Source organism: Mesitornis unicolor, unplaced genomic scaffold, assembly GCF_000695765.1.
Source record: "Mesitornis unicolor isolate BGI_N332 unplaced genomic scaffold, ASM69576v1 scaffold23363, whole genome shotgun sequence".
Lineage (NCBI taxonomy): Eukaryota > Metazoa > Chordata > Aves > Mesitornithiformes > Mesitornithidae > Mesitornis > Mesitornis unicolor.
In genome coordinates, this window is record NW_010175661.1 from 41,267 (window position 1) to 67,197 (window position 25,931).

Sequence of the window (25,931 nt, forward strand, 5' to 3'; positions counted from 1 at the left end):
AGGTCAGAATTAACAGATAAATACATGTAAAACTATATGCCACAGCACAATCAGCAGGGAGTATCAACACCATACGTCACTGAACAAGTGCATTCCTCATGAGCGGGATCTAAAGCTCGGTTTTGCCTCAGTCTCCCATCTTTTATTTGCTGGAAAACACACTCTGCTAACAGTGTCTCAATCAGGGAAATCAACTTCCTAATAAAAATAACATTCGCTGGCCAAAGCACCACTTGTTTCTCTCCATACATGTGCAATTCAAACCTGCAAAGCTGATTTGAATGCCAGGAATATCTACAGTAGACAATAGCTTCACTGTAATACCCCATATTCAACAAAAAGACCGAAGAAATGAGCCTCAAAACCCAAAAAACTGGTTAGGAACAATACAACCAGAAGTCAGATAAAATAGAGAAGTAATAAGAGGTGTTTCAGAAAGAAAGAAGAAATGAGCACAAAAGTAACTCCTGAAAAGAAGCCATTTTTTTCCTGTACTTTTAAGTCCCAGAGTCACGTCTGAAGGGATGTTAGGACAGAAGCATGTCTTAACTCCCCATCAGGCAAGTCCATCAGTAGAAGCCAGCTGTCAAGAGACTGTAGTAGTCTGCTGTGGCTATCGTGTGTGTCTGGCTGGTCTTCTACAGTTGACATGTAGACTGGATCAACTCCATCTGCTTCAGTATGAAGGTTAATCTCCTAAAATAATTATGCTACTCAGCTATTACTGAACTGAAAACCTACAAACGTTTCCTGGCACTGCAGTTGGCCTTGTGTTGAAGCCAGGAGCTAGTCAGCAAAAGCTAGACAGAAGATATCATTCATATCAAACACAAACTGATGAGAAGGTGGGGGAAAAAAAGGAGGGGGGCGTGCTTCAGGTTGTACAAGTCACACTTTTAAGACAACCAGTGCACAGGAACATAAAATGTTCCTGCTCTCATCTTCTAGTCCCATATAGTGTAATTGGTATTTTTGTAAAAATATACAACTATTTCAACCAGCTACCAACCACTCAGAGGCTGCTACACTCACCATCAATTTCAGAACACACACTTGTAATGAACAGACTTTTTTAAATGGACTGATCAGATCACTAAGGATTGAGCTACCAGAAGCAGCACTTTTAATACTTCATTTCATAATTTATGGTTAGAGCATAGATGGAATTCCAAGTGGTAGTCCTGCAAATTAATCATAAACATAGGCTGTTGGTAGGAGATGCCCCTAAGGCAAGACATACATATACAAACTCTAGAGAGAACTATCTTTCTTATATAGAGAAGGTTCCCAGACAGACCCTACTGCAGTAGGACAGCGCCTCCGCCATCCCCTCCTATGGCTGTACTCAAAATGCATCTGTCATATGACCTCAGCAAGCTGGGCAAGCTTCCCTTCCCACATCACATCATCTGTCACTTCGCTTCTCACACATCAGAACTGAGTTAAGCTGAGAAAAATTCTACTGCAAACTAATCATGGCTACTAAGAGGCCATGACAGAAAAACACATGAACACTAATAGCATTTAAAAGAAGAAAGAAATCAAAGGTAATTGTACTGTTATTACATGGCTCTTTCTGGAGAGTTTATCCCTCTGTTAAAATGAGAACTAGTGTCCAAAGTCTCAAAGAACTCACTGAGATTTCATAATATCTATTCACATTTTCATGTCTCAGATGTCTCAGGCTTTTTATCAGAAATTTAAAAAAATATATATCAAGGTGTTTGCAACAAATGCAAGCCATTAAAACTGATCAAGGGGTCCAAGGGATTAGAAATGAGATTAAAACGCAGTGGAGGAGAAAATTCAAACTTCAAACAACTCTGAAAAAAAATCTAAACGGCCTCTAGATTTTTTTATTTTTTGCAGAAGATTAATTGGTTTCTTCATATGAAAAACAAAACAAAAACTATTCTCCCCTCCCACCAAAAAAAACCCACCCCACCACATACTTCAAACTTATTTGCTCTTTTCTGTTAGCCAGCAGGTTTTGGTTTCTACTTATAAAATTGTGCAAAAGTGGAAATTCATTGAAATGTTATATAAAAGCTTGCTTGTCCTTAGGTTTGTATTTCAATTTTCCTCATAAGTCTACACATTTCTTTATTTGCAACACAACAGAACTAAGCACACATCTCAATATATAGAGATATATCATAGAATAATAAAATCATATAATAGTTTGGAGGCATTACAAATGATTCACATTTTTGTGTATGTATGTATGAAGGCCAAAGAAACAAATTCTGCTCTCAACAGAATGCAATTCCATATAATAATTTTGTTCCATGATTTAATATTAAAACACTATACAGAATATGCAATAGAGAAATATCTTGTTTAAAATATTTCCTATCTTAATGTACTATTTTTCCCACAATCCCATTCAAAAATAAAAAGTTAATCTAAGCAGGAGGCTCTCTGAAACCACTAGGAGAAGCTCAAAGCTGTATTTACCAATATTTTCTGAACCATCAGTACCCATCAGAAGTATTTCAGAAATACTCACATTTTATTTCTGTAGTATCATAAGAGAAGTTACTACCTACACCCCCATTCCTGGATGACTGATATTTGAATTACTCATGTAACTGAGATTTATTTTTTTCCTAAGAATTCACTATGATGATACGAATGTAAAAAAGTTTGCACTCTTCATTACAATGCTTGAGAATAAAAGCAGTATGTAACTAACTTAAATAACAGCAGGAAGTCCTTTTAAGCTTACAAAAATACACAAGATATTTGCCCACATACTGTATAGTCTTTGCATAAATAGTTTCATAACTAGGCTTTGATAAATATATGTCAGTAATCAAAGACAAATGTGATATTAACATTGTTGTGCAATCAAAAAGGATCTTTCTGTGTGAAAGTGGGGTTGGCTAGGGAATGGCTATGGGCAGCATTTTCTCCCACCAAATTCTTAATGATTGCGGCATTTTTTCTGGCAAAAAGTACCAGAAACAAAAGAGGACTGACATTTCTGTCCAAATCAATAACAGCCTTTCACAGGCAAAATTGAGCTACTATATCAATAATTAAACAAATGTGTTATACGGGTGTTCATATCTGAAATCCAAAGTTAAATTTATCTTAATATTGCTTACCATTCAAAATAAATTTTATTCAATGAAGTAAGAATTTCAGCCTTTGGATCTGCAAGAATATTTCTGGTAAATGTAGGAGAAATTCTGCATTTTTCAAAATATATTGGAAGTTCCTCAGATCTTTTAAATATAATCTAAAAATAAATACCCATTCTTTCTCTCTCAGCTTTGAATTTCTCCATATGGAAAGCATGTTTGAGCAACTACATTTGCTTTATGTTAATAATGTTTTCAAAATCCGCACACTGATCTGGAGAAATTATGCTGTCATAACACAAAAGTCAAACATTTTACTAGCTATGAAAACTCACAATAATTAATTTTCAATATAAGTATGTGACTGTCCAGTCATTTAAAAGTAACTATAAATCATCTGTGCCCAGAGAGCTTCCTTTTAAGTAATTATTCCAAGACCTAAACCCAATTTATAAAAATATCATAACCCTAGTATTTTCAGGCATCCTAGGTAAATGTGCATCAGACTTAAACTCCTGTATTTTACTTTGCCTATTTAGCATTAATATAATTTCATTCATCTTCCCAAATAAATCATCAGTCATACCTTGCATAGCAGGCATGAATAAACGATAATCATTCAGTTCATTGGGCAGAAATAGTAATTCAAATACTTCAGATAATCCATTGATTTCTCACCAGCCAGACTTCTCTCACATTTGCCTGTTTTTTGCACTCCAACAGCTCATTTTAGCAGGAATCTAGTTCAGCTTTTGAGCTGTACTTTAGGAACAAAAAAAATAGCAGTTTTGCTAAGTACAGGACATATTCTGCCACACTGTACTCTATAGAAAGTTTATTAACTTATTAGGAAGCTTCAAATAAAAACACTAACATAGAGTCAGTTGGTCTAAATGAAATAGAGACATCCCTACATTTCAAGCTTCCTCTTTTCTCCACTTCTACGGAGAAGTATTTAATGGTGGTTCAGAAATATCTCGTGTATACTTTGAAGAAATTTTAAGAATTTATTAAAGCTCTCAAAAATTGAATTACTAACACTTCCCATAAAAATCAAGAAGTTCCAGCTATAGTAAGTATCTAACTGTCAACTTATAAGTGTGGTGTTATAGCTACACTATCAAATGTTAGGAATTGATTGAAAGGCAAGGTGTGGATCTTTCTTTGCCTGGTTTCCTATGGCAAGGAGGTTTATGCAATTCCATACTCTATGCATATGCTTGCAACTCATTTGCTTGTCCTCTAATTCCTTTTGCATAGCCTGGGCAATATAAATCAAATTTGACAGGATAAATATCTCAAAAGATACTATGTTTCTACAAGCTCTGGGAAAAAAACTAAGCAGGGTAAAGGAAGCAGAAATTTGCAACAGGAGCTCTGTCTTTTTTCTTAGAAATCAGAAAATGTATACAGGACAGAGACTATAAAGACCATCTAGGACAAAGTTTTGACCTCTCTTGTTATGATACCATCCTCCATCTGCTTGAAATGAAAATGAATAGTAGACGAGGTGTAACTTAGCACTTATGAAACTTTCAAACTCTAATTATTTCTCTGTAAGAACAACAGTTCCACAGAACAAATTACCAACGTTTCAAAAACAAAAGATGTTTCCAAACTGCAATGATTTCATGTCTTGCTCTCCATATGCACATACTCTTACGTAGCAGACATGCACTTCCTGCAGAATGAACCAACACTGGATTCTCTTCTCAGCTTTCAACTTGGAACTGATACCACATGGTAATACTGAAATTGTAGTGGAATTAAATGAGCAGTGCACTCTGCGACTTGCAGACCTGATTAACCTGGTCCATGGAAAAAAGCTGTCCCAAACCCACCATCGCTTAATTCTCTTTTGCAAATGCTCTTGTAAATCTGTCCACCAGACAAAAAAATGGAATGACCTCTGGTCTCAGACTCTAGATCTAGCGATGAAAACCCACTGTCATAGGCCCTGATGTACACTCAGGACATGGCTGAAATGCAGTTACCCCTTGTACCATGACTAAATCCCTGGCTGTTGCATAACAGGGGTCAGCAGGTTTTCTGTGACAAGTGTGCTTTCAGCTATGGGATAGGGCATTTCATTTTCACATGTCTTTGTAAGAGGCTACGGGGCCTACTCCAGCTGCAAGGTTCATGACTTCTTAGATGAAACTTTAAATTTTATTTACCTACCTACAGCTACAAGAAAGGTCAACTTTGAGGATTCTAAGAGTGAAAAAAAATATTACCTTATTCAGCCTCTCTGAAGTAGCTTCTCTCACTAAAAGGGTTCCTCATACTAAAGCGCGTATGTGAGGCTACCTTTCTAGTGTTACTGAAAAATTAGATACCAGCCACTGGGTTACACCTCACAAGACAGTATCAAATTTGAGTCTGGGATATTATGGCTGCTTCAAGCATTCCTAAATGTCAGATGTCATGGTAGATCCTGGTGAAATTAAATTTCAGTGTAATGGCTACAAAAAGACCTCACTAGGAGGTCTTACATTTATACACACATACAGCAATATTTCACCACTATCCAGACATAAGAACTATACTTCTATGCCTGGCTACGGGTCTGCAAAACACTTTTTATTGAACTAACAGGGAACTGCTGAATTGCTGAAAATGGGAGGAGAAGTGGGTGGATTAAGGAATTGAGATAAATACTTATTACTTTTTTAATGTTCTTTATCACTTTGCTTGTTCACAGCCACATCATACAAAATTTGCACTATATATTCTATAATCTTACTTTGCTTTTGAAGCCTGTTAGGTTAAGGAGTTTTATAAATAACGACAATTTGAGACTTAAAACCAGAAACCTTGGATTCACAGACAGATAACATATAAATAGTACTTTTGCTCTTTTCCCATGCTTCATTTTTGGCAAGGTCTCAGCAACCCTTAACTAATAAACTGAACTCAAGATCAATGTTTTAAATAATTTTACAGCTGTGATTACAAACTGCTTTCATTTAATACATAGGGTTGGTTTCTAGCAGTTCTCAAGGAGTGACTGCTGATATCATGCTAGACTGAAAAGGATAAATTCAAAATCACCACCTGAATAGCCTGATTTCAAGATACAATCTCCTTCAATCTATAAGAGTATGCATATATGCTTGCTATCAATTTGGAATCTCAGTTTTTTGACAACTTAAGGCATGTGTAGCTAGAGCCTTGATGATGAAGAAATATGAAGCTTAAAAGGATCGTTGCTCCTTCTATCTAAAATACTTTCGTAGCATGGGTAGCATTACAGGTCCTAGACCTATAATCAGTGTGGTATTTCTGGTTTAAAAAAGTGAGCCAAAATGAAAGATAACTCAGACAAAAAGCAGTTAAAATTAAAAAAAACAGGAAATAAAGTAAAAAACTGAGGGAGCAAGGGACCTAGAAAAACAAGAAAAGAGAAGAATCACAGGCACTCTTTTTAGTTTAATGAAGTAGTCACTCATCCACCATATACCAGCATGTTATATACCGGTAAAGAAATGACACAACACACATGTTAGTTTTTACTATCCCCTGAATCTTCCAGTGCCAAGGCAATTCAAGGGCACAAGGTGAGCTCTACAGGAAGAGCTCCTAACATTGCATGAAGTTTCAGGAGGCAATACAGAGAACAAGCCTGCATGGCACTGCAGTGTGACATGGCTCTTCTTTCTTTCTTTCTTTAAGGGAAATCTGTGTGGTCTGCTGAAGAAGACAGATAGCATCCCTTCAAATAATTTCATTCGTATACAAGGCTTTTGCTCTTTAGCATCCATTTTTACATTTTCATTCCCCATTTTTGCAAGTAAATCTCAAATACTTCAGGTGTATTATACCTAGCATTTTGTCTCCAGAGTATAACAAATAGGTAGACATTTTAAAACACACACTAGCCTTCAAACCAGTGTCAGGCACACTACATCTTAAAAATGAACAAAGCAGACCCTCTGCTATGTGTATGTAGCTTCACTTTAAAAAACAGAAACTTTTTTCAACATTTTTTTTACAGTTGAGAATTAATAAAACCAATTTTAGTAATATCTTCTTTAAAAGACCGCTTCTAATTAAAAAAAAAAATGTTTAGTCAATGTTACCTCAATAGAATTACTACTGTCACCTTTCATTTATTAGTATCAAACTCTATGTCAGACTGGGACATTAATTTTCAAAACTCAAGTACAAAGCCACTTTTGCAAACTACACGTATAGTTTTATAAATTGGTAATTAACACAAACTAACCTAGCATCTGTTCATGCAAATAGCTGGTTTTGAATGTCAAATATTCAAAATTACAAAAGCTTCTCTAGTGAATCACATCTTTGTGCTTTGTTGATGGGCACAGGTAGAATTAACTTCAAGAAGAGATACATCATATAATTTATGACATTGATATAGCAGAACAAAAGATAAATATAGTTTAAAAAGCATATACTTCATTCAGCCATTTCATTACAGGCAAAAATAAACAGAATTCATGAATTAATGTAAAAATAAAAGGATAAATGGTAAAAATAAAGGATATTAATAAATGAAATAGAAAGAAGTCTTTGAAATAAATCCATTCTTTTACTACCAATGATAACATGTATTAATCCACAGAATATGCGCCAAACAACTTTTCTGGTTTTAGTCCTTTTTAATCTCGACATAACAACTAAACACTACCACTAATGGATGAAATTGTAATCTCAGTTTCAACAGACAACATCTTGAAGTACTTCATGATTATCTGGAAATAAACAACAATGCAAAGGAAAAGAGAATTTGTTCAGTGTATTTCAGAAGGATTACTAAAATTCTCAGTTGGATAATCACTTTTTTTGGACAATCTCCTAGTTTACTACTTGTAGACAGCACTATATGAATAAATAGTCAGGAAAATCCCACAATCTTGATAAGTGATAATAAATTTTAACTCTTAAGTGGCCAGAAAATATTACTAAATTTAATAATTTCTTGAACTCATGAAACAGAAGTGCCAACGAATGCATTTTCTATGGGAGACTGAGTTTGAAAACTCAGTCTGAAAACTCAGTTTGAAAAAATGAATTTTAACTGTTTTTGCAAAAATCTCAACTTCCATACATGCCAGGCTTTCACTGACTGAAATAAAAGAGATTAATCACAGTGTATAAATCCTACCTAAATGAAAATGTTTAAAAAATTGAAGTCTTATGATTATTAATCAAAGAAGTTGCAACTTTCTGGGAGAATATTTCTTAAACCTGAAAGTTGCTCCACAGCATTTGCACAGCTGATGCTGTTCAAACAGCATGTGGACACATGTTATTGAGGAAGGTGGCACAGGCAGAAAGGTGAGTTTCAGGTCATTGGTCATACCTGTTACTGTTTTTGTTTTGACAGGACTGCTGGCATACTCAGAGGCTTGATTCGACTGCTGCCTTGCCAAAGGTGCACTTCCAACTGATGCTTCATCCTCTTTTTTTCGAGTTACTGACACACCAAGCGGAACAGTTGCTACAGATTGCTAGAAAAAGAAGTGTCTTATGAACAACTCAAACCAAAACACATTAATATTGAATTATGACATTGTCATGAGAAGCATAGCTTAAACTACATGTTTTGAAATTTATAGAAGACAACCTGAAACGCTGATGGGAGCACCTATACTTTGAAAGCAAATTAAGAAACATTACATTCAGACATGCACTTGTAATTCTTTTAGTACTGTTTTTCTGAAGAAAAGCTCTACAGCAACAAAGAAAGTGACACAGAACTCATTAACTTAAAATACCACACTCGTTAACCAATCAAAATGCACATGAATAAACCTGGATGATCACCAAAACAAAATAATTATCTAAATGTTTAATAGAAACTGGATAATTCTAGCCAGATATTAAGATTCCAACGATTCGCAAAGAAATTTATCAACCTTCAACAAACTTTGAGAGAAAAAAGGGATTGTTTTTTAAACATTATTATATTTGTTCCTCACATTTTCAATATAAATGTAATTCTGACCACTACTGATTTGGAATTGCTTTTTGTCTTTCAAGCATATCAATACATCACAAACTGCTCAAAACACAACTCGGTTAAACAAAACTGAAGGCATTAAAATCTAGTTTGAAGGACTGCATCTTTTTTTTAAAGATTAGAAAAGAGTGATATGTATTAATACACATGGGTTCTGGAACTGGAGGTCCACAAATTAATACCTTCTCTTGTCTTTGTTGTTACTTTTTTTTTTACTGATGTGAGGTAGAAAAGACAAAATCATTAAAAAAATTGGATCCTGAATTTTGCTGTGGAATTGGCTGTTTACATTTTGCTGTAGCATTAGCTGTCACATGAATTGTAGATGTATCCCAGTTGACAAAAGCAGAATAATTTTACCGTTGATTTTGCAGAGGGTTATCATTTAAAAATGACAAAAGATTTTTCTAAGGATCAGACATTAGGATTACATGCATCTTAATCAATTTTTGTGTAATTTAATTTCGTTGGTAGTGAAACGAAAATGTAATCCATATAGCTGGATAATGAGAAACCTCACACGTTGCTTTAGGAATCTCTGTGGGAAACAAATTTGTGTGAGGAGGGCAATGTGCTTGTAAATTTTCTCCAATAGAAAACAGATCACAATCACACAGTGTGCAACACGTGCACACATCCAAAACCCCAAAACAAACAGAAAAATAATTTAATTGAAGGAGAATGCCTTCACCATTTTCCACTATAAAAGTAAATTAAAATATGACAGACAATCAACTAATCAATCCTGCTCCAGTGAAAACAATCAACTTATACATACAGTGGTATGCAAAGTTAATAGGAAAATACTATTGTAAATGACAAACAGAACTCTCAACTCTCCTCCTCCCTCTGAGCATACAGTCATCAGCTTTGTCTCCAAAAGCACTAAAAAGCCATTCTGGAATACAGTAACATGCCACTTTGGTGTCCTCTAGCCATAACAACAACAGAAAGACCCACCAGCTTTGAAATGACAAGTTTTACACCACAGAAATACTTCCCACATGCATACAGAGAGGGAGTCTGAAATGTTGTAAACTTTCGTCAGACACACTACATCACTTATTTTCAAAATTTCGCAGCTTATCTGATACAACCTTTCATAAGGCAAAGCCATTGGCAGCCTTCCCATGATGGCAACTGCTGAGCCATGAGATTTGGCAATTCTAGACGTACCATTGCAATAATATTGACTTGCCAAAGTGAAGCAAGAGCTTCTGAAGAACACAGAAAATACAAAGGACCACAAAAGACAACAGGATGGAAATACTGTCTGAAGAAGCTGTATCTATTTCTGAACCACAGCAGAAATGGATCAGCAACATATAACAGTACACCACTAGTCATATAGCGAAAAAACATCAAGGCTCTCACAGCCAGACAAAGCTGGAAAAAATTATGACCAAATATTGAGTGCTTGAGTGCTGATCTGGACAATGAAACAGCTGTTTCATCTTTGCTCACTGAAATCAACCCTGATGTTGCTGTTGATGACGCCCAGTACAATCTTGTCAGGTTTTTGGCAAGAGATTTCTGGTTAAAAGAATGCAGAAGATGAAAGATCAACATTGAACTAGATGGAAAAGGATCATCAAGATTTGGGTTTTAGCCACAAACTGATGAGGAAGTTGTGGCTTGGGAAATAGCAGACGACAAGAGCCCCACAGCTGTATGAGAAGATGAATCTGATGGGAAAGGAGACACTGCAGGCAAGTGTTATCATACACATTTCATCACAGGAATCCAAAAAGCTAGCAATAAAATAATGTGTAGTAAAGTTTAAGACACCTACTTGGGATGTAAGCTTTATGGTTACTAATCGGTAGTGTTACAAAGAAGATAAATAAAGAACATTTAGTAAAGTTATGGAACTATGGCAACATGCATATTAGGCTGTTTCGTTGACACAGAGTCAAAATCAGATTCTGTTCTAGAATTCTGACCACAGTTTTAGCAATGCAATAATGTTTTGTGGCTATTATACACTGAATACTAGATTAATAACAATTCATGGTACTCAAAATTAGAAAATTTACTACTTTTCCAGCATAATTATTACAAGTAACTTTTTAAGAGGTGGCTAGAAAGCTACAGGGGAGCTGGTCGTTTCCAAATTTAAATTTTACTGACACAAATAATCTAATACATTACACACCATGTTAAGTATGTGTACACAAACATATATGCTATTTATGCATGTAAATGGATCAACAGATACAGATTTTTTTTTTTAATTTTACTTTACACTGCGCAGTCAACATGGCTTTGGAAATGACAAAGATTTAAAATCAGAGAAAGGCACTGAACAATAATAGCTAAAAACCAACTTGCCAAAAATACCAAGCCACAAGTATTTCCTGATTTATGTGAAGTTATGTCAAATAGCTGAAGCTAAAATATCCTGTGAAGAGGACTAGTGGAAATTTGCTCCAGGTAGAATAAATTAATATTTTATTTTATTTGCTATTTTTGGTAATTAAATATTTTATTTCTGAATTATAACTTCCCACAAGTGTGAGGCTGAAAGATCTGGGAACATGAGAAATGCCAACCAACTGAGCAGACGAGTAACTTTCACTTGAGGGATGCCTATACAGTCACCTTTCTGGTAACAAACCAAAGGTAAATGAATATTCTAAGATGGGAGTCTAAATATTATTACTAAAGGAAAAAAAATGAATCACTGGCTTGTGAAATGTTGAATTCAGAAGCCTCAGCCCAGACATGGTTTGCCATCTTTGAAATTATACCAAACCCAGCTATCTCACATGGTGGATGTTGCATGCATAGACTGATGCACGCATGTGCAGCAGCTTGCAACCAGCAAGCAGGAATCAAAATTAATGAAGTCTCTGGAGTGGGGACAGATGGCAGTTCTACTCAAGACATGATGTTTTGTGAATATCTAAGATCTCTGTTATGCAATCACTACTTGCCTCAAAGCAGAATATTTACCTATGCTGCAAGACTGTCCTAGCTGTGCCAGAATGAGCTCCAACAGCAAGCAGGATCTACCTGGCTCACAAGTTCTTGCATCAAGTTCTAATATCATGAAATCATAATCGCAGCTTGACTACAGAGTTACGTTTCATTGTTTTTATTCCTGAGATTAATAATATAAGAACACACCTAAATTGCTTCAGAGAGCCCAAACAAAACTAGGCATTAGATCTAGCTCCCAATTAAAATTAATTAATTAATAAAATAAAATAAATTAATTAAATTATTTTTAACTAAAAGGATTGGGCATGCCTAACCCTTGGGGTTCACAAAAGCACCTTCTTTCCTGACAGCTAACTTGCCAGTTCAAATGAAATTCTGTGACTGCTTCAGGCAGGAATGTCAGGTATGCTCAGAAAAGTGCTCTGCTGGGATAAAAGACCAATCACTGAGTAGCTGCAATCTTTCCAAACTTATCTGATGAACTGATGTCAGCCAAGAACCCCCACATTTTCACAACTGGACGAAAGCATTCTATCAGCAGTTTCAAGGGGCCTCTGAAAGCAGAAGATATAAGGTTCAAGTCCCATGTAGCTTTAGTTCCTTAAGTAAGCAGTAACTTCATTCCTACATCCTCCATTCAGGTGCAGTTCCTAGTGATTGGAAGAAGGTAAACACCACACCCATTTTTAAAAAAGGTAGAAAGGAGGACCCTGGGAACTACCAACCTGTCAGCCTCACCTCTGTGCCTGGGAAGATCATGGAACAGATCCTCCTGGAAGCTGTCTAAGACACATGGAGGACAGGGAGGTGATTCAAGACAGCCAGCATGGCTTTACTAGGGGCAGATCCTGCCTGAGCAACCTAGTGGCTTTCTACAATGGGGTAACTGCATCAGTACACAAGGGAAGAGCTATGGATGTCATCTGTCTGGATTTGTCCTTTGTCCCTGCTTACTGCAGGGGGGTCGGACCAGATTATCTTCAAAGGTCCCTTCCAACCCAATACATTCTATGATTCTATGATTATAACTTAAGAAAATAAAGTCCAACAATTGCTGCTATTTTAATACATATTGTGTCTTGGGTGTTCTGGGTTTTTTGAGTTTTATACCATGAACTGGTAAAGGTTTCTAGTGTTCATGTACTGTACACATAGTATGGTGCTCCAAACACAAAAAGTGATCTACCAATAGTGCCCTCTTCTAGACAATGAAGCATGTAATACTTTCTGCAATTATTATCTGGAAAGATCATCAGCTGATGATGAGGTGAAAATACTTTCATGATAGCAAGTATCTTTTCCTTACCTCTTCCTGTCTCTGCTACCAATCTTTCTATTCTCTATCTATTCTCTTTTTCTGACACTAAACAACTGTGTTTTCTTTTCTTTTTCTGTTTGTATGTTATTCAGAGCTGTTAGATATGAAATCAACAGAAACATTTTTTTAAAATGTGTATAAATATTACATAATCTTGACTAACTTGTTGTGTTCATCTGGGTTTAGAAAAAAAAAGCAGGAGGGCAAAAGAGCTAAAAAAAAGCTGTGTATAGGAATACACATTGATTTCACAAGTCAGGAAACTCATGAGCTTCTTCTCCCACTAGAAAAGGTTGAGGATCTGAAAGTCTTCTTCACCTCAGTCTTTACAAGCAAGACTAGCCTTGAAGTAAGACCCAGCTCCCAGAGACCAGGGGTAAAGGATAGAACAAGGAAGATGTAGCGCCTCAAGTGGAAGATTAGGCCAGGGAAAAGTTAAGCAAACTAGACGTACATAAGTCCATGGGCCCTGACAGGATGCACTCACAAGTGCTTAGAGAACTGGCAGATGTCATCACAAAGTCACTTTCAATGTCCTTTGAACAATCATAGTGACTGGGAGAGACGCCTGATGACCAAAGGAACGCAAATGTTACTGCTATCTTCAGGAAGGGTAGGAAGGAAGACCCATGGATTTACTTATCAGCCTCACCTCAATCCTTGGCAAGGTGTTGAAACCACTTCCAGGCATATAAAGGACAAGAAAGTGACTGGGAGTAATCAGCATAGTTTCACCAAGTGGAAGACCTGCTTGACCAATTTGGTAACATTTTATGATTAAATGACTGGCTTGGAAGATGAAGGGAGAGCAGTGGATATTGTCTACATTTACTTCAGTAAGGCCTTGACACTGTCTCCCACAAGATCTTCATGGAGAAGCTCATGAAGTATGGGCTGGATGAGTAGACAGGAACCTCATGAAGTTCAACAATGAGAAGTGCAAAGTCCTGCCCCTGGGGAGGAACAACCTCATGCATCAGTATATGCTGGGGACTGTCTAGTGGGAAAGAAGATTGGCAGAAAAGGTCCTGGTGGACACCAGGTTGAACAAAAGCCGGCAAAGTGCCCCTGCTGCAAAGAAGGTGCATGGTGTCCTGGGTTGCACTTGGTAAAAATATTGTCAACAAGTCAAGGGCGGTGATCCTTCCACTCTACTCAGTGCTGAGGCTAGTCCTGGACTCTCCAGTACAAGCGAGACATGGACATACTGGAGAGAGTCCAGCAAAGGGCCACGAAGATGTGTAAGGAACTGGAGCATCTTCCATATGAGGAAAGGCTGAGAGACATGGGATTGTTCAGCCTGGAGAAGAGAAGGCTCACGAAAGACCTAATCTATGTATAAAAACACCTAAAGAGAGGGTGCAAAGAAGATAGAGCCAGGCTCTTCACCATGGTGCCCAGTGCCAGGATCAGAAGTGCAGACTGAAACACAGGAAGTTCCCTCTGAATGTAAAGAAACATGTTTTTACTGTGAGGGTGACCAAACACTGGAACAGGCACTTTACAGAGCAAGATTTTGTACAATTTACTAAAATAACTAACAGGATTTTGCAGACTTTGCACATAAGAAAACTAAAGAGTTTGCTTCAAGTTCAGTTCAAAGAGATGTTAATTCTGCTCTTGACTAATGTAAACATAGGCAACACTGGCTTCCCCATATCACATTTTAAAAAAACATGATGCACTTTATACCATATAGTATACAAAGACAGCAGAACTTCTTACTATAAACTGTTTCAGTAGTTTCCTCTATTACTGGGAAAATTTACAAATTATAAACTTGCAACAAACATATTAAAATAAGGACATCAAAAGCATGCAACAAAAGCTCTGTGCTTGTTTGTTTTGTATATATAGACATTACTACTCATGATTAAAATCCAGTTATGCCCCTCAGAATGGCATTATACTGACCTAAGTCCAGTATCACTGATTAGGTAAGAGGTAACAATGGACAAGACTATAGATAAGCCTCTTCTGTATTTTACACTAAGTTTTCACTTCAGCAAAGAAACCTAGGAAGCGCACCACATATTTCTAGTAGCCATGAGAGAAATTCAAGAGCAATATGCAGATTTGTTCAAGCACTGTGACAGTGCCTCATGGATTTTTAGACAGCAATGTTGCTTCTGTGCGTCAAAAGGGACAATGAAAAACCTATAGATGTACATTGAAATTCTGTACGGATAGAGAAAAAACAAGTTTATATTAAATCCATTTACCCTAGAGCACTGACCATAAAGCCACAACAGCAACACCACAGATCATCATTCATTACAGCGGCCACATTTTCGCATGCACTGTCACTTTGTAACAAAAAGGTAATATGCTATAATGCCAGACACTGAGAGCATCTGGCACCAAATATTCCATTGTACTTAAACTATGCAGAAGCCTTTAAGACTAGCACTATTCCCAATTTTTCCTTTTTTTTCTTTTTTTCCAAGTTAGTTTAAAATAAACATGAGGAAGAATTATGTAACTTGTACCTGGTACAGAAACATAAATTATGTGGAAATTCACCTAAAGTACAACTCCTCCAAGTTGTAACACTTTCTTTAGATAAATACTAAGCACAATTCCCTTCTCCTGCAATCAGTTCTCATTGTTCCTAAAGACATATAATTCCATATGGGAACAAGTTAAAGAATTTCCTACTAATGACAACAGAACGAGCAAAAAACTTCACTGTAACTCAAGATTTTAAAATATTTTAGTTCTAGCCTAAGTATATGAAGAATCTGTTTATATTCACTGATTATTGTGCCAAACTTAACTTTTCATTTAAATAGCTTCTGTCTCCTTTTGGTGTTTACCTTTAGTCAGAGTTTTTAAATCCTCATTTATCACTAATCACATTTTTCAGACATCATCTAAGAAAACATCAAGACAGGTGACACAGTGTACTAGATACTACATAAACACATTTAAAGAGTTTATAACATAGTTGTACAACATAGCGACACTGGGTAAAAGAGGGGAGAAAGTGTACAGTAACATCTGTACAAACCGAGTAACATCATACCCTGAGCTATCACACCAGTTCTATACTTAGTAGCTGCTGGATAAGCAAGGTGCAAACAGAGGTAGGCTTAGCAGTAGCATAGCAGTAATTCACGCAAAGGCGCAGCCCTTACACTGGGCTGCGTGTACCCCCACTTCCCAACATGGCAGTCGGTTGTTGTTCTGTTCCAGCTGAAAAACATCTCCATGAGGCCAAAGATAATTACATTTCTTCATTACATTAATCTTAAAGACACAGTATGGCTTTATGGAAAAATCATTGAAAATGTGTGTGTTTTGTAAACATTCACTTACTTTTATGCTGCTTCTGTTCTATCCCACTTCAGCTCAAAAAGTTAAGTATGTTCTGATATTTCTAACTTTTTATGCTTTCAGACAAAACCACATCAACACGGTTACAATGCACATAGTGAGTATTTCAGTAAAGACATAAAATAAACATAATACCAATTGGCATTATAAACCTAAGAATCTCAGTGTAACAGTTAAAAGACAAACAAACCTCAAGTTGCGGTATGTAAAGGTATACCCATCTGTTGGGAGCCAGACAATCGCAGCCCTATTTTGCATGCAGTCAGAAGCTGACATGGCTAGAGTTGTGGTTCCAAACAAATTAATAATTTGATTTAACTTACTGAATTCACAATGTTATTACTTGATAGAAAGTGTGTACAGAACCAAACACACTGAAAGATTTTCTCAGTGTGTTTTCAGATAAAACTCACAACTTTGACTTACTCAAAATGACAGAGCAAAAAATTGTATTAAGTAGACTTTAAAATTTAAACTATCTCAACATTTAAGATCTCTGAACTTCTAAAGTGATGTATTTTCTTTTCTTCTGCTGCAACTGTATAAGACTGATGGTTAGAATAGAGGAAGAAAACAACTTTTTCAATCGATAACATTTTGACCCTAACACTTGCTTGAAAGCATCATGTCTTACCGCTGTTCCCTTAAATTTCAAAAATTATGAAGGTTGTACAGAGCATTTTTGTTTTGCTATACAAATTAGTCTATGTTAACAAGCTAAACCTTTTCCAGTAAGTAATACACAAAGCCATAACATTAACTAGAATCCTTATCCAAGGATAATTACAGTATTAGATAAAAAAAAAGTCTTTGATAAGGATAGTTTCATGCAGGTATAGTTTTCTTTTCAAATAAAGTTTATTCACTACAAACATTGTAATTTGTTAGTATGATGTTGATAGGTATATAAATTCACATTAAAAATAATTTCAAATTACTAAAAAACTCCAAATGCTGATAACATTAGAAATTTGATACAGTAATTTTCATCAGAAATAGATCACAAAAAATTTAGAAGGCTGTATAAGGTAATGACAAGGGCCCAGTATGAAATTTCCCTGATGTGCACGGTGCTCTATAATTATGAGACAAATATCAAAAGATTCTTATATTGGCCATGTAATAATTGACCACTTGTAACACCAGGCTACACAGACCACTAGTTTGATCAATTATGATGAATTTAAACTTCAGAACATGCTACCGGTCTGCCAAACGACAGTTAAAAATAAGTTGAAAATCAGGCAAAACCTGTGTTCTTTCCAGGTCAGGAGCATGGGGCATGATAATTCGGGTCAAGAATGTGTCAAATGAAACACAGTGCCACACAGACACACAGCCTCAACTCCTTGTACCTTTTCCAGGTACTTAATATGCAAACGTATGTTTTGACACTATATACAGAATCTGTTACAGCATTCACTTATGTTGAATTATCAACTGTATGGTTCATTTCCTATTAAAATGGGTTTTAATAAAGTTATTATTTATAACAAGTTATGCAACTATTTGATAGGCCATCCCAAATGGTTAAATCACAATTTAGTATTCAGACTCAAGAGACTTATGAGGTTTCAGTAGTTAAAATGGTTGCAAAATAACCATCAAAAAATATTCTCTCTATTCTTTTCATTAAGCATTATAAATACACATGTTGTGAAATGAAAATTTTAATATTCAAAACTTAACATTTTAAATAATTCAAAATAAGATCAACAGCATGTGCAGCAAACTACAAAAAAACTACAGAAAACAAATATAGAGAACAAGAATGCACTACCTGCATACATGGAAGAGTTTCCGCTCTGCCCACTCCTTTCCCTCTCCAAAAATACGTACCTGCTGAATGTGTCTACTAGCTCGTCTCTGAGGTTGGTAGATAAGCCAAGTATACAGAACTGGATCGATATTAATCGCTAATCCTTGTACACTGGACAAGAGTACTGCACCTATACAACGTAGAAAAGAAAAGAGAATGAAAGCTATCTGCTAAAGAATCCCCATATATGTATTTCTTTTTTGCACATAAATAATCTTCAATGCAGACATCTGTTTGGAGTGGATTTACATATATATTTATTTTAAATTTCAATCAAGTGCAATAACTAAAAAATAAAGTTCAATAACTTCTTGAAAGTGAGAAACTTGCCAGCATTGCCAGAGTTATGGATATACACACACACAAACATGCAGAGAATTGCATTTTGATTTTGCTTATTACAGTCTTTTGCGAAGAAAAATGCTTGTTTTCACAAAGTTGTGTGTGTAACTGAATACACACCACACCTTCCCCTCAGATTCTCAGCCAAACATAACATCACGCAAAACAGGAGCCAATGAGACCCTTGACAGAAAGAAGAATATACTGCACGACTCCTGCAACCTCAACAGAGAAAAACTTGGTCTAGTGCAGTGGGTACTTTTAATAAAGACAGGTCTACTTTAGGCTAGTGTTCTGCCCAAAGCTGCTCTGGATATTTTTCATGTAAATGAGGTCACAAATATTCTTTAGTGAACTAGTTAGGTAAAATAAGGCAAATTTTTGAACTTAGCTAACATTGGCAGTCACAGCACTGCGAGCTCTTAGGATTTTAACTTAAGTTTTACAATATATCTTATTTTTTAAAAATTCTCACTACTGAAGTCCTAGGATTAAAAGATCAGGCTACTATATTCTTCATTTCTTAATAGGCAGTTATCTTTTCACATACATTTTGCAATTTTACAACAAATAAATAAATGAATTCAGAACAGAAATTCTCATTACTGGAAGGTCCTAGCACTGAGTTCTAGAGAATTACAGTAGTTCTATAATTCAAAGAAACATATTTCCTACAGATAGATAGATAGATATAATCAATACTATATTTACTCTGTACTATACAATAAAACTATGTAACAATATGAATGTAATAATACATTCAAATAAATTCAGAAAGCTTGTCACACAATTCAATGTACTTTCCAAAAACTAGCAAAAACATACGCCTTAAAACACATAATATATCACAAAAAATTTAAACGGGAAAAAAAAAGTTATGAGCTTATTGTATATAGCAAAATTTTAAACCCAGCTGAATTTCGAATGGCAGAAGACCCACCAACCTGAGGCGATGCAAGCAAAGCCTGACGAGTACAATGAGAAAAAGGCGGTCAAGAAGTACACACAGATAAATCATTCGTCTAGCACAGCCTCGCAGTTGGAACACACACTGTGAGGAACTCCTATACACAGGCCAGTCTATGTGATCTGATCGTTTTAAATGTCAGTAATAAACCTTAGAAATAAATCTGCAATTTAAGGCAAAGCCAATGTTGAGCAGAAAGCAAAGGAGCAATGTGTAAGAAGAGCAGTGAATATGCCTTGCGGCATGATCCGAAGGACACTAGAAAAAGAAACAGAAGGTAACAGAGGATTGATAAAGTTTATGCTACAACCATTTGCTTTTAGAAGACACTTGGATGTCAAAATAAGAATCCTGCATCTTTAAGAGATACCGCCTGTCGCCAGCAATACTTAATGAAAGGTTTAATGTATATGTGATATGACAAGACGGAGTCAGAGACCTCCCAAAGAGTGGGAAATAAAGTCAGCCTACAGGCAAAGTCAACAAAAAATCCCACATTTACAACAGAAAAAGAACAAAAATAGTGTTACTGTAGCCCATGATACCAGTTACTCAGTTCAGCTTCTTGTTTACTGGAAAAAACCAAACAAACAACAAAAGCAAAAAAAAAAAAAAGCTAAAACTAAGAAATTCAATACAATTAAGTCATGCTTTGAACTTAAACTATCTTTTATCTTCAGGGAAGTCACACTATCACAACCCCATAAAACTCTCAAGTAAGGTAGAACAGAGAGCAAAAAAGTTTATTTTCCGGTTGTTTTCTGTCATTGATAGCTTGTGTCTGGGAGAAAAACAACAACAGCAGCCCCCAGTACAAGCAGTCAGATAAGCAATTACACTATTTGTCTTTCAATTTGACTGTCGGGTAACTTTGGCCTCCTACCAAGGCACTTCACTGACTTTGCATTACTGAAATTTACTGCCATATTTGCTACTCAGCCACTACAGTCAAGCAGCAGCTTAATCACCTATATAAAGTTGTTTTCTGAGCAACAGCTTTCTCCAAGAATAAATAACTATGTAGTCAAAGAAAAGATTTGCCGCCTCTTCTCCCCTCCCCCCACTCCCCTTAAACTTGTGTTTTCATGCCAAGAAGTAAGAATCTCTCCTCCAGTTTTCAAGACCTCACTGATGTGAGGTCCAAGCTGTAAGTTGGCAGTAGACTCCTTACACGTCCATGAAAAAAATTAATTGCTATTTTGTCTCTGTCAAAAGGCAATGTTTGTTTCCTGGTTTTCATTAAGATTGTGGTGAACTTTCTTTTCTTCCCTACCCTTCTTTTAATTAAATGTACATTTCAGAGAAAATAGACCTTAGTCCCATACCATACTAGGTTTCCTTTCCAGACTCCAGTTCTTGCCAGAGTTATCTATTACATCCATCTAGTAAATTATTTGAAAAATAAGAGTTGAACCCAACACCACGTAATCTCTGAACGTTTGAGAATTTCCTCACAGTCATGGTGTCACCTGCCAGGCGGAGTTTGGGCAAATAATTTCTTTCCTTCCCAACTTTCGTCTCTCTCCCGAAGGAACGAACCAAGGACAAAGAGGAGGCAGCAGAGCACAGCTGTGCTTGGCACGCTCATCCTGTGGACAAGTTTCCTGACAAGCTTCCTTGGATGATGACAGCTGCAGCAACAGCGCTCATCTTCCCAAGGGACAGGGGGGCCAAAGAGGAGAACCTGGGGCCTCCTGCATTTGGGTCAGTTCTGCTGCCACCTCCTCCCACTCTGAATGCTGGCCAAAGGCTGCTGGGGGTGTAGGGAGCGGAAGGGTCTCTGCTTCAAAAGCAAAATTCAAGCATTTAATAAGTGGGACTAAAAGGCAATACAGTGCACTTCTGGTGCGGTGGAAGAGGACACTTGCGGGATGAAGATGCAGAGAAGAGGCCAGAGGTAAAGGCAAGAGAGGTGAAAGGGGACAGAGAGGAGCAGCAGTGGTAGAGCTGAGGAATGCACAGTCATGATTAAAGAATGGGAAAAGGCTTCAAATATCAGAGGCGGAAGAAAAGGGTGAAGGCAGCACGATGGTGAAAGGGGAATGTAGAGGTGAACGAGCACTTTGGAAAGGAGAAGGGAGGTAGCAACGCCTTGCTGAAATGGGTGTCTTTTTGGAGATGTAAGAACCTTGTGAAAGAGTAAACCACAGTACTGAGTCCCTCCCAACATTGAGGTGAAAAAATTTACTGGGAAGAGTAGACAATAATAGTTCAGTCATAAATTTACTTACTGAAACTCAACAGTTAACAAAACAACAATAACATACTACGACGTACTGGACATTGAGACTTGTTATTTGTGTGCAGGAAAATGTATTTTACCTCTGCAACCATAAAGGATCACCCTGGCAGAATTCTTTCTAAATTCTGCTCTGTGTGTATGCAGTATCCAAACACATCAGCATTGCTATTTCCAGTAAAAGCCTTCAGTAAAGCATTTTAGATGTTCCCCTACAAAATGAACTGAAAAACTACTACAGGAAAAAACGTTATAGTTAATGTACATTTTCTATTGGGGAAGGATCACAAATACGAACAAAGTGAATGATCCATAATAAAAACTAATTCTGACAAGTTTTGTTAAGTTTTAGTAACTAAGTAACTAAAGCATTGAGCTTATGACTCCTAGGTGTCTCAGGACATATGAATGATAAGCAGGTGCTGATACAGGTTGTGTTAGCATCATTAATTTAGTATCCAATTATTTTAAAGGATAACAGAAAGAGGAAATAAACTTTTTACTTATTACCTCACTGTTCTGAAAGGTATTTCCACTAAGGCCTATCATAAAAATGCAGATCTGCATATCACAGCAAAATGAAGAGTTCATTTTTATAAGAGCATATAGGTAATTAGTTCTTTCTGCTATTTGACTTGGAACAGATGCATTATAAATCCTTAAATGTGGAAATATCTAACTCTGTTTAATTTTAGCATGGGAGTCAACTAAGGAAAAAGAGTGCTCTTTACTACTCTGCTTACTGCCAAAACGGCTCGCTTACCCACATTCCAAACAGGCTTTCCCAATTAGCTATCCCATGACACCACAGCCATTTGCAGTCATGTCCCAAGCTTAAGAATGAAAGCTGAAGTAGGAGTTAGAAACTGCAGTTACACAGCATAAAAATTAAACACACAATCTTTTCGTCCACTTTGGAATATCAACAGCAAGCCAATATAATTGTCTTGCAAAATAACCAGCTTATCTAAGACACAGAGTCCTGCATTTCATCCCAAACTGGAGAGCCAGACAAGAGAAACATATTTCAAGCTACATCAAAGTTTATATGATTGTGAAAAATTATTTTTACATTATACCAGCTACAATAAGTTAATAAATTTTGTCTAACTACTGAAGGATATGTCTGCATGTCTCTCTATTCAAGGTTGACTTGAATGACTACAGATAGCCTTTTATGTAAACATTATCCTAATTTTATCTCAGAGAAAAATCTCCAAGTCTACTGTACTTGCATAGAGTTTTATGTTCACCAAGTGCTTAAAGTAACTCTAAGATCAATTAGTTTAGTTGCTTAGATCAATATTAGACTATTTCATTAAAACAGAAGTAGTGGGGTAACGTTTTCCCACGAACTAAAGCACTTCGGTCTCTAATATCAAACAGTTCCTTCATACAAGAGTAACTCCTTGCTCAAGCATACACACACCACAATACTTTAACACTATTCCTTTAAAAAAAAAAAAGCTTTTGATCTTTGGAAACATTCAGTACTTCTAGTGCTATCATGACATTGTAACTCTCCTATTGAGGTTTACAGCAGAAAAGCATTAAGTACTGAAACAAGAGGTAAGTATCATTATTTTTATTACAAAAATGGAGAAAATGAGGCAAAGAGGTGAAGTTATTAAATCACACAGCAGGAGAGCAGGACCCAGAGATAGAATTCAGATGTTGAAGTTATGCACCACAGCTCAGTACCTACTGTAACCAGTGGCAAAATAAGTGTAGGGCTGTGATTTGTGTTAATTGTAACTCTAAATCACACTGGCCTAATTTCAACTGAATGTTCTGATAAGCCACCATTTGGGTTGAAGAAAAGAAATGGAAGTCTGCATTCTGATACATACCCAAATATCACAAATGCTGAATTATGGATTTATAAGACAGAATTATAGTCAAAGATAAAACGAGGCATTGGTTAGCACAAAGGGCTGTATATCAGGCACCATTTACAAGGAACCATATTTCTGCAAATCAATCTGAAGCAAGGTATAGCAAATAAAGGTGTGGAGAACAACCCTAATAAAGGTGTGGAGAGCAACCCTCAGTTATATAATCTCTGCATTTTGATGCTAAGAATGGAACTGAGTCCATTTAGTATTCTGTATTTCTTACTGAGGAAAAACATTATGACAAGCTGAGATGCAAGCTTTCATAGAAATACTAGAATATTCATATTTAACTTTTTTGTTTTATGGTTTTTTTGGGGGAAAAAAGTACCTTGAAAGGCTGCTTTGTTTTCAAAAATTCATTTGAGCAAAACTTTAATTTCCTTTAAAGAATACGATGATGTGGGTTCAGGGAAATAGGTAATAACAATCAAGAAAAACAGGAAATGTGTAGACAGCTGTAGTACACAGAAATGTCAGCTTTCTTTGAATGAGTACTGAATCATCTCTACAAAAACATAACAGCAATATTCCTATGCTGAGCTGTATAGCACCACTTCCTTAACTTCTAGGGTTTTAATGCAATAATGTCTCATTCAAGTATCACTTCCTCATGGTCACTCTTAGGACCTGCTTATATATTTAACCATGTCACTTACTATTCTGTAAATACAAGGAGAATGAAGAGCTCTAAATTCAAGTGACAGAAAGGACTATACAGATAGAAAGGCTATATTATAATAACTTCAAAACCACATTGTCAATGAGTGAATAAAACAATATGAACATTTCAGAAAACATTAAGTGTTTAGAACACGTGGTTTGTTTTATTAAAAAAAAAAAAAAAAAAAGGGGGAGAAATACAACGTTCAAGTTGCCCAGTGAGTTACGTTTCCATTCAGAAAAGCAAGGTGTCCCAAACTGACTCTAAGCAGAGGCTGTTACTGGAGACAGGGCCATGCAAGTGCACATTCAGAAAACCAGTAGTGCTTACAACAAACCACTGCAGTTTACAGAGGTATCTACCAAAGTCTGGTCCCTCTGTCTTTCCCTCTACCCCCAAAGTCCCACTAGAAAGCTCCCTAACGTTTGATGTTACCAAACTGATTATCGATCTGACTCTAAGTCCTTAGACTGTGTTTATTAGGAAGCCTCCTGGATAAGATCTGCTCTGCCAGCACTGTGATACTTTCACATAAAAAAGAGTTAGCACTAAAGCTACCAACAGCTCTGCCTCTGCATCCGATATCACCACAGTTAAACGTATGACAAAGATTACGTGGACATAACTAATGCCATAAACTACATTAATTTGATCATACCTGACCACATTTTCAAAATGCTAACAAGGTTCTGAGAATTCTAGCTTTAGCTCTGGTACAAAAGAACTCAAATATATGTTGTAAAGTCAAGGCTGGTCCTTTTCATTTTCCATATGGAAGCAGTACAACTTGCAGTTACTCACTCTTATGGATCAAGAGGAGACTGTACATTCCATTAAAGTTAAAAGTTGTTTGGTGCTCTGAAGAAACTATGAGGCAATTATCCTAATTGCTTGCTCTACTTGGTTGAGACTTCCTTGATCCTATTTTAAAGGCAGTGATGGCTATTTTTCTGATTACGAGGACATTTAGTCTCACTTGTAAAACGCAGTAAATCAGTGAAACGGATTTCTGATGAACTTCTGAAACAGACATCTTCTCAAGCAAACTAGAAAGAAAATATTTATATGGTTATTTTTTGTTAAACAAGAATTTTGCTAATTCCTGTATTTAATGGACTGAGATTAGAAATGAGAGGAGTAGGCCAGCAAATCACAACTTTATTTGATATCAGGAGCCTCATGGTACTTTTGGATCACATTCTATTCCGCATCAAAAAATGTGAACAAATTTAATTATAAATTAAGAAATTCTATGGCTCAAACCTAGTATTCTCCTGAAGAAACAACAAGCATAAAAACAAAGCAGATTTAGTTATGTAGTCTACCTGAATTCCCT

General features: G+C 36.3%; 1 protein-coding gene across 1 annotated transcript in view; it reads right to left on the reverse strand.

Moving 5' to 3' along the window:
- The window catches only part of LOC104538325 (vacuolar protein sorting-associated protein 13B-like), a 54,334-nt gene extending 34,289 nt beyond the window's left edge, over positions 1–20,045 (reverse strand). Inside the window, exons 1-3 of the mRNA XM_010181483.1 lie at positions 20,036–20,045; positions 18,512–18,621; positions 8,416–8,563 (exon numbers count right to left, since the gene is read on the reverse strand). Coding sequence (XP_010179785.1) covers positions 8,416–8,563; positions 18,512–18,621; positions 20,036–20,045 — 268 coding nt within the window. The remainder of the gene's footprint in view (positions 1–8,415; positions 8,564–18,511; positions 18,622–20,035) is intronic.
- Positions 20,046–25,931: the final 5,886 nt, after the last annotated feature.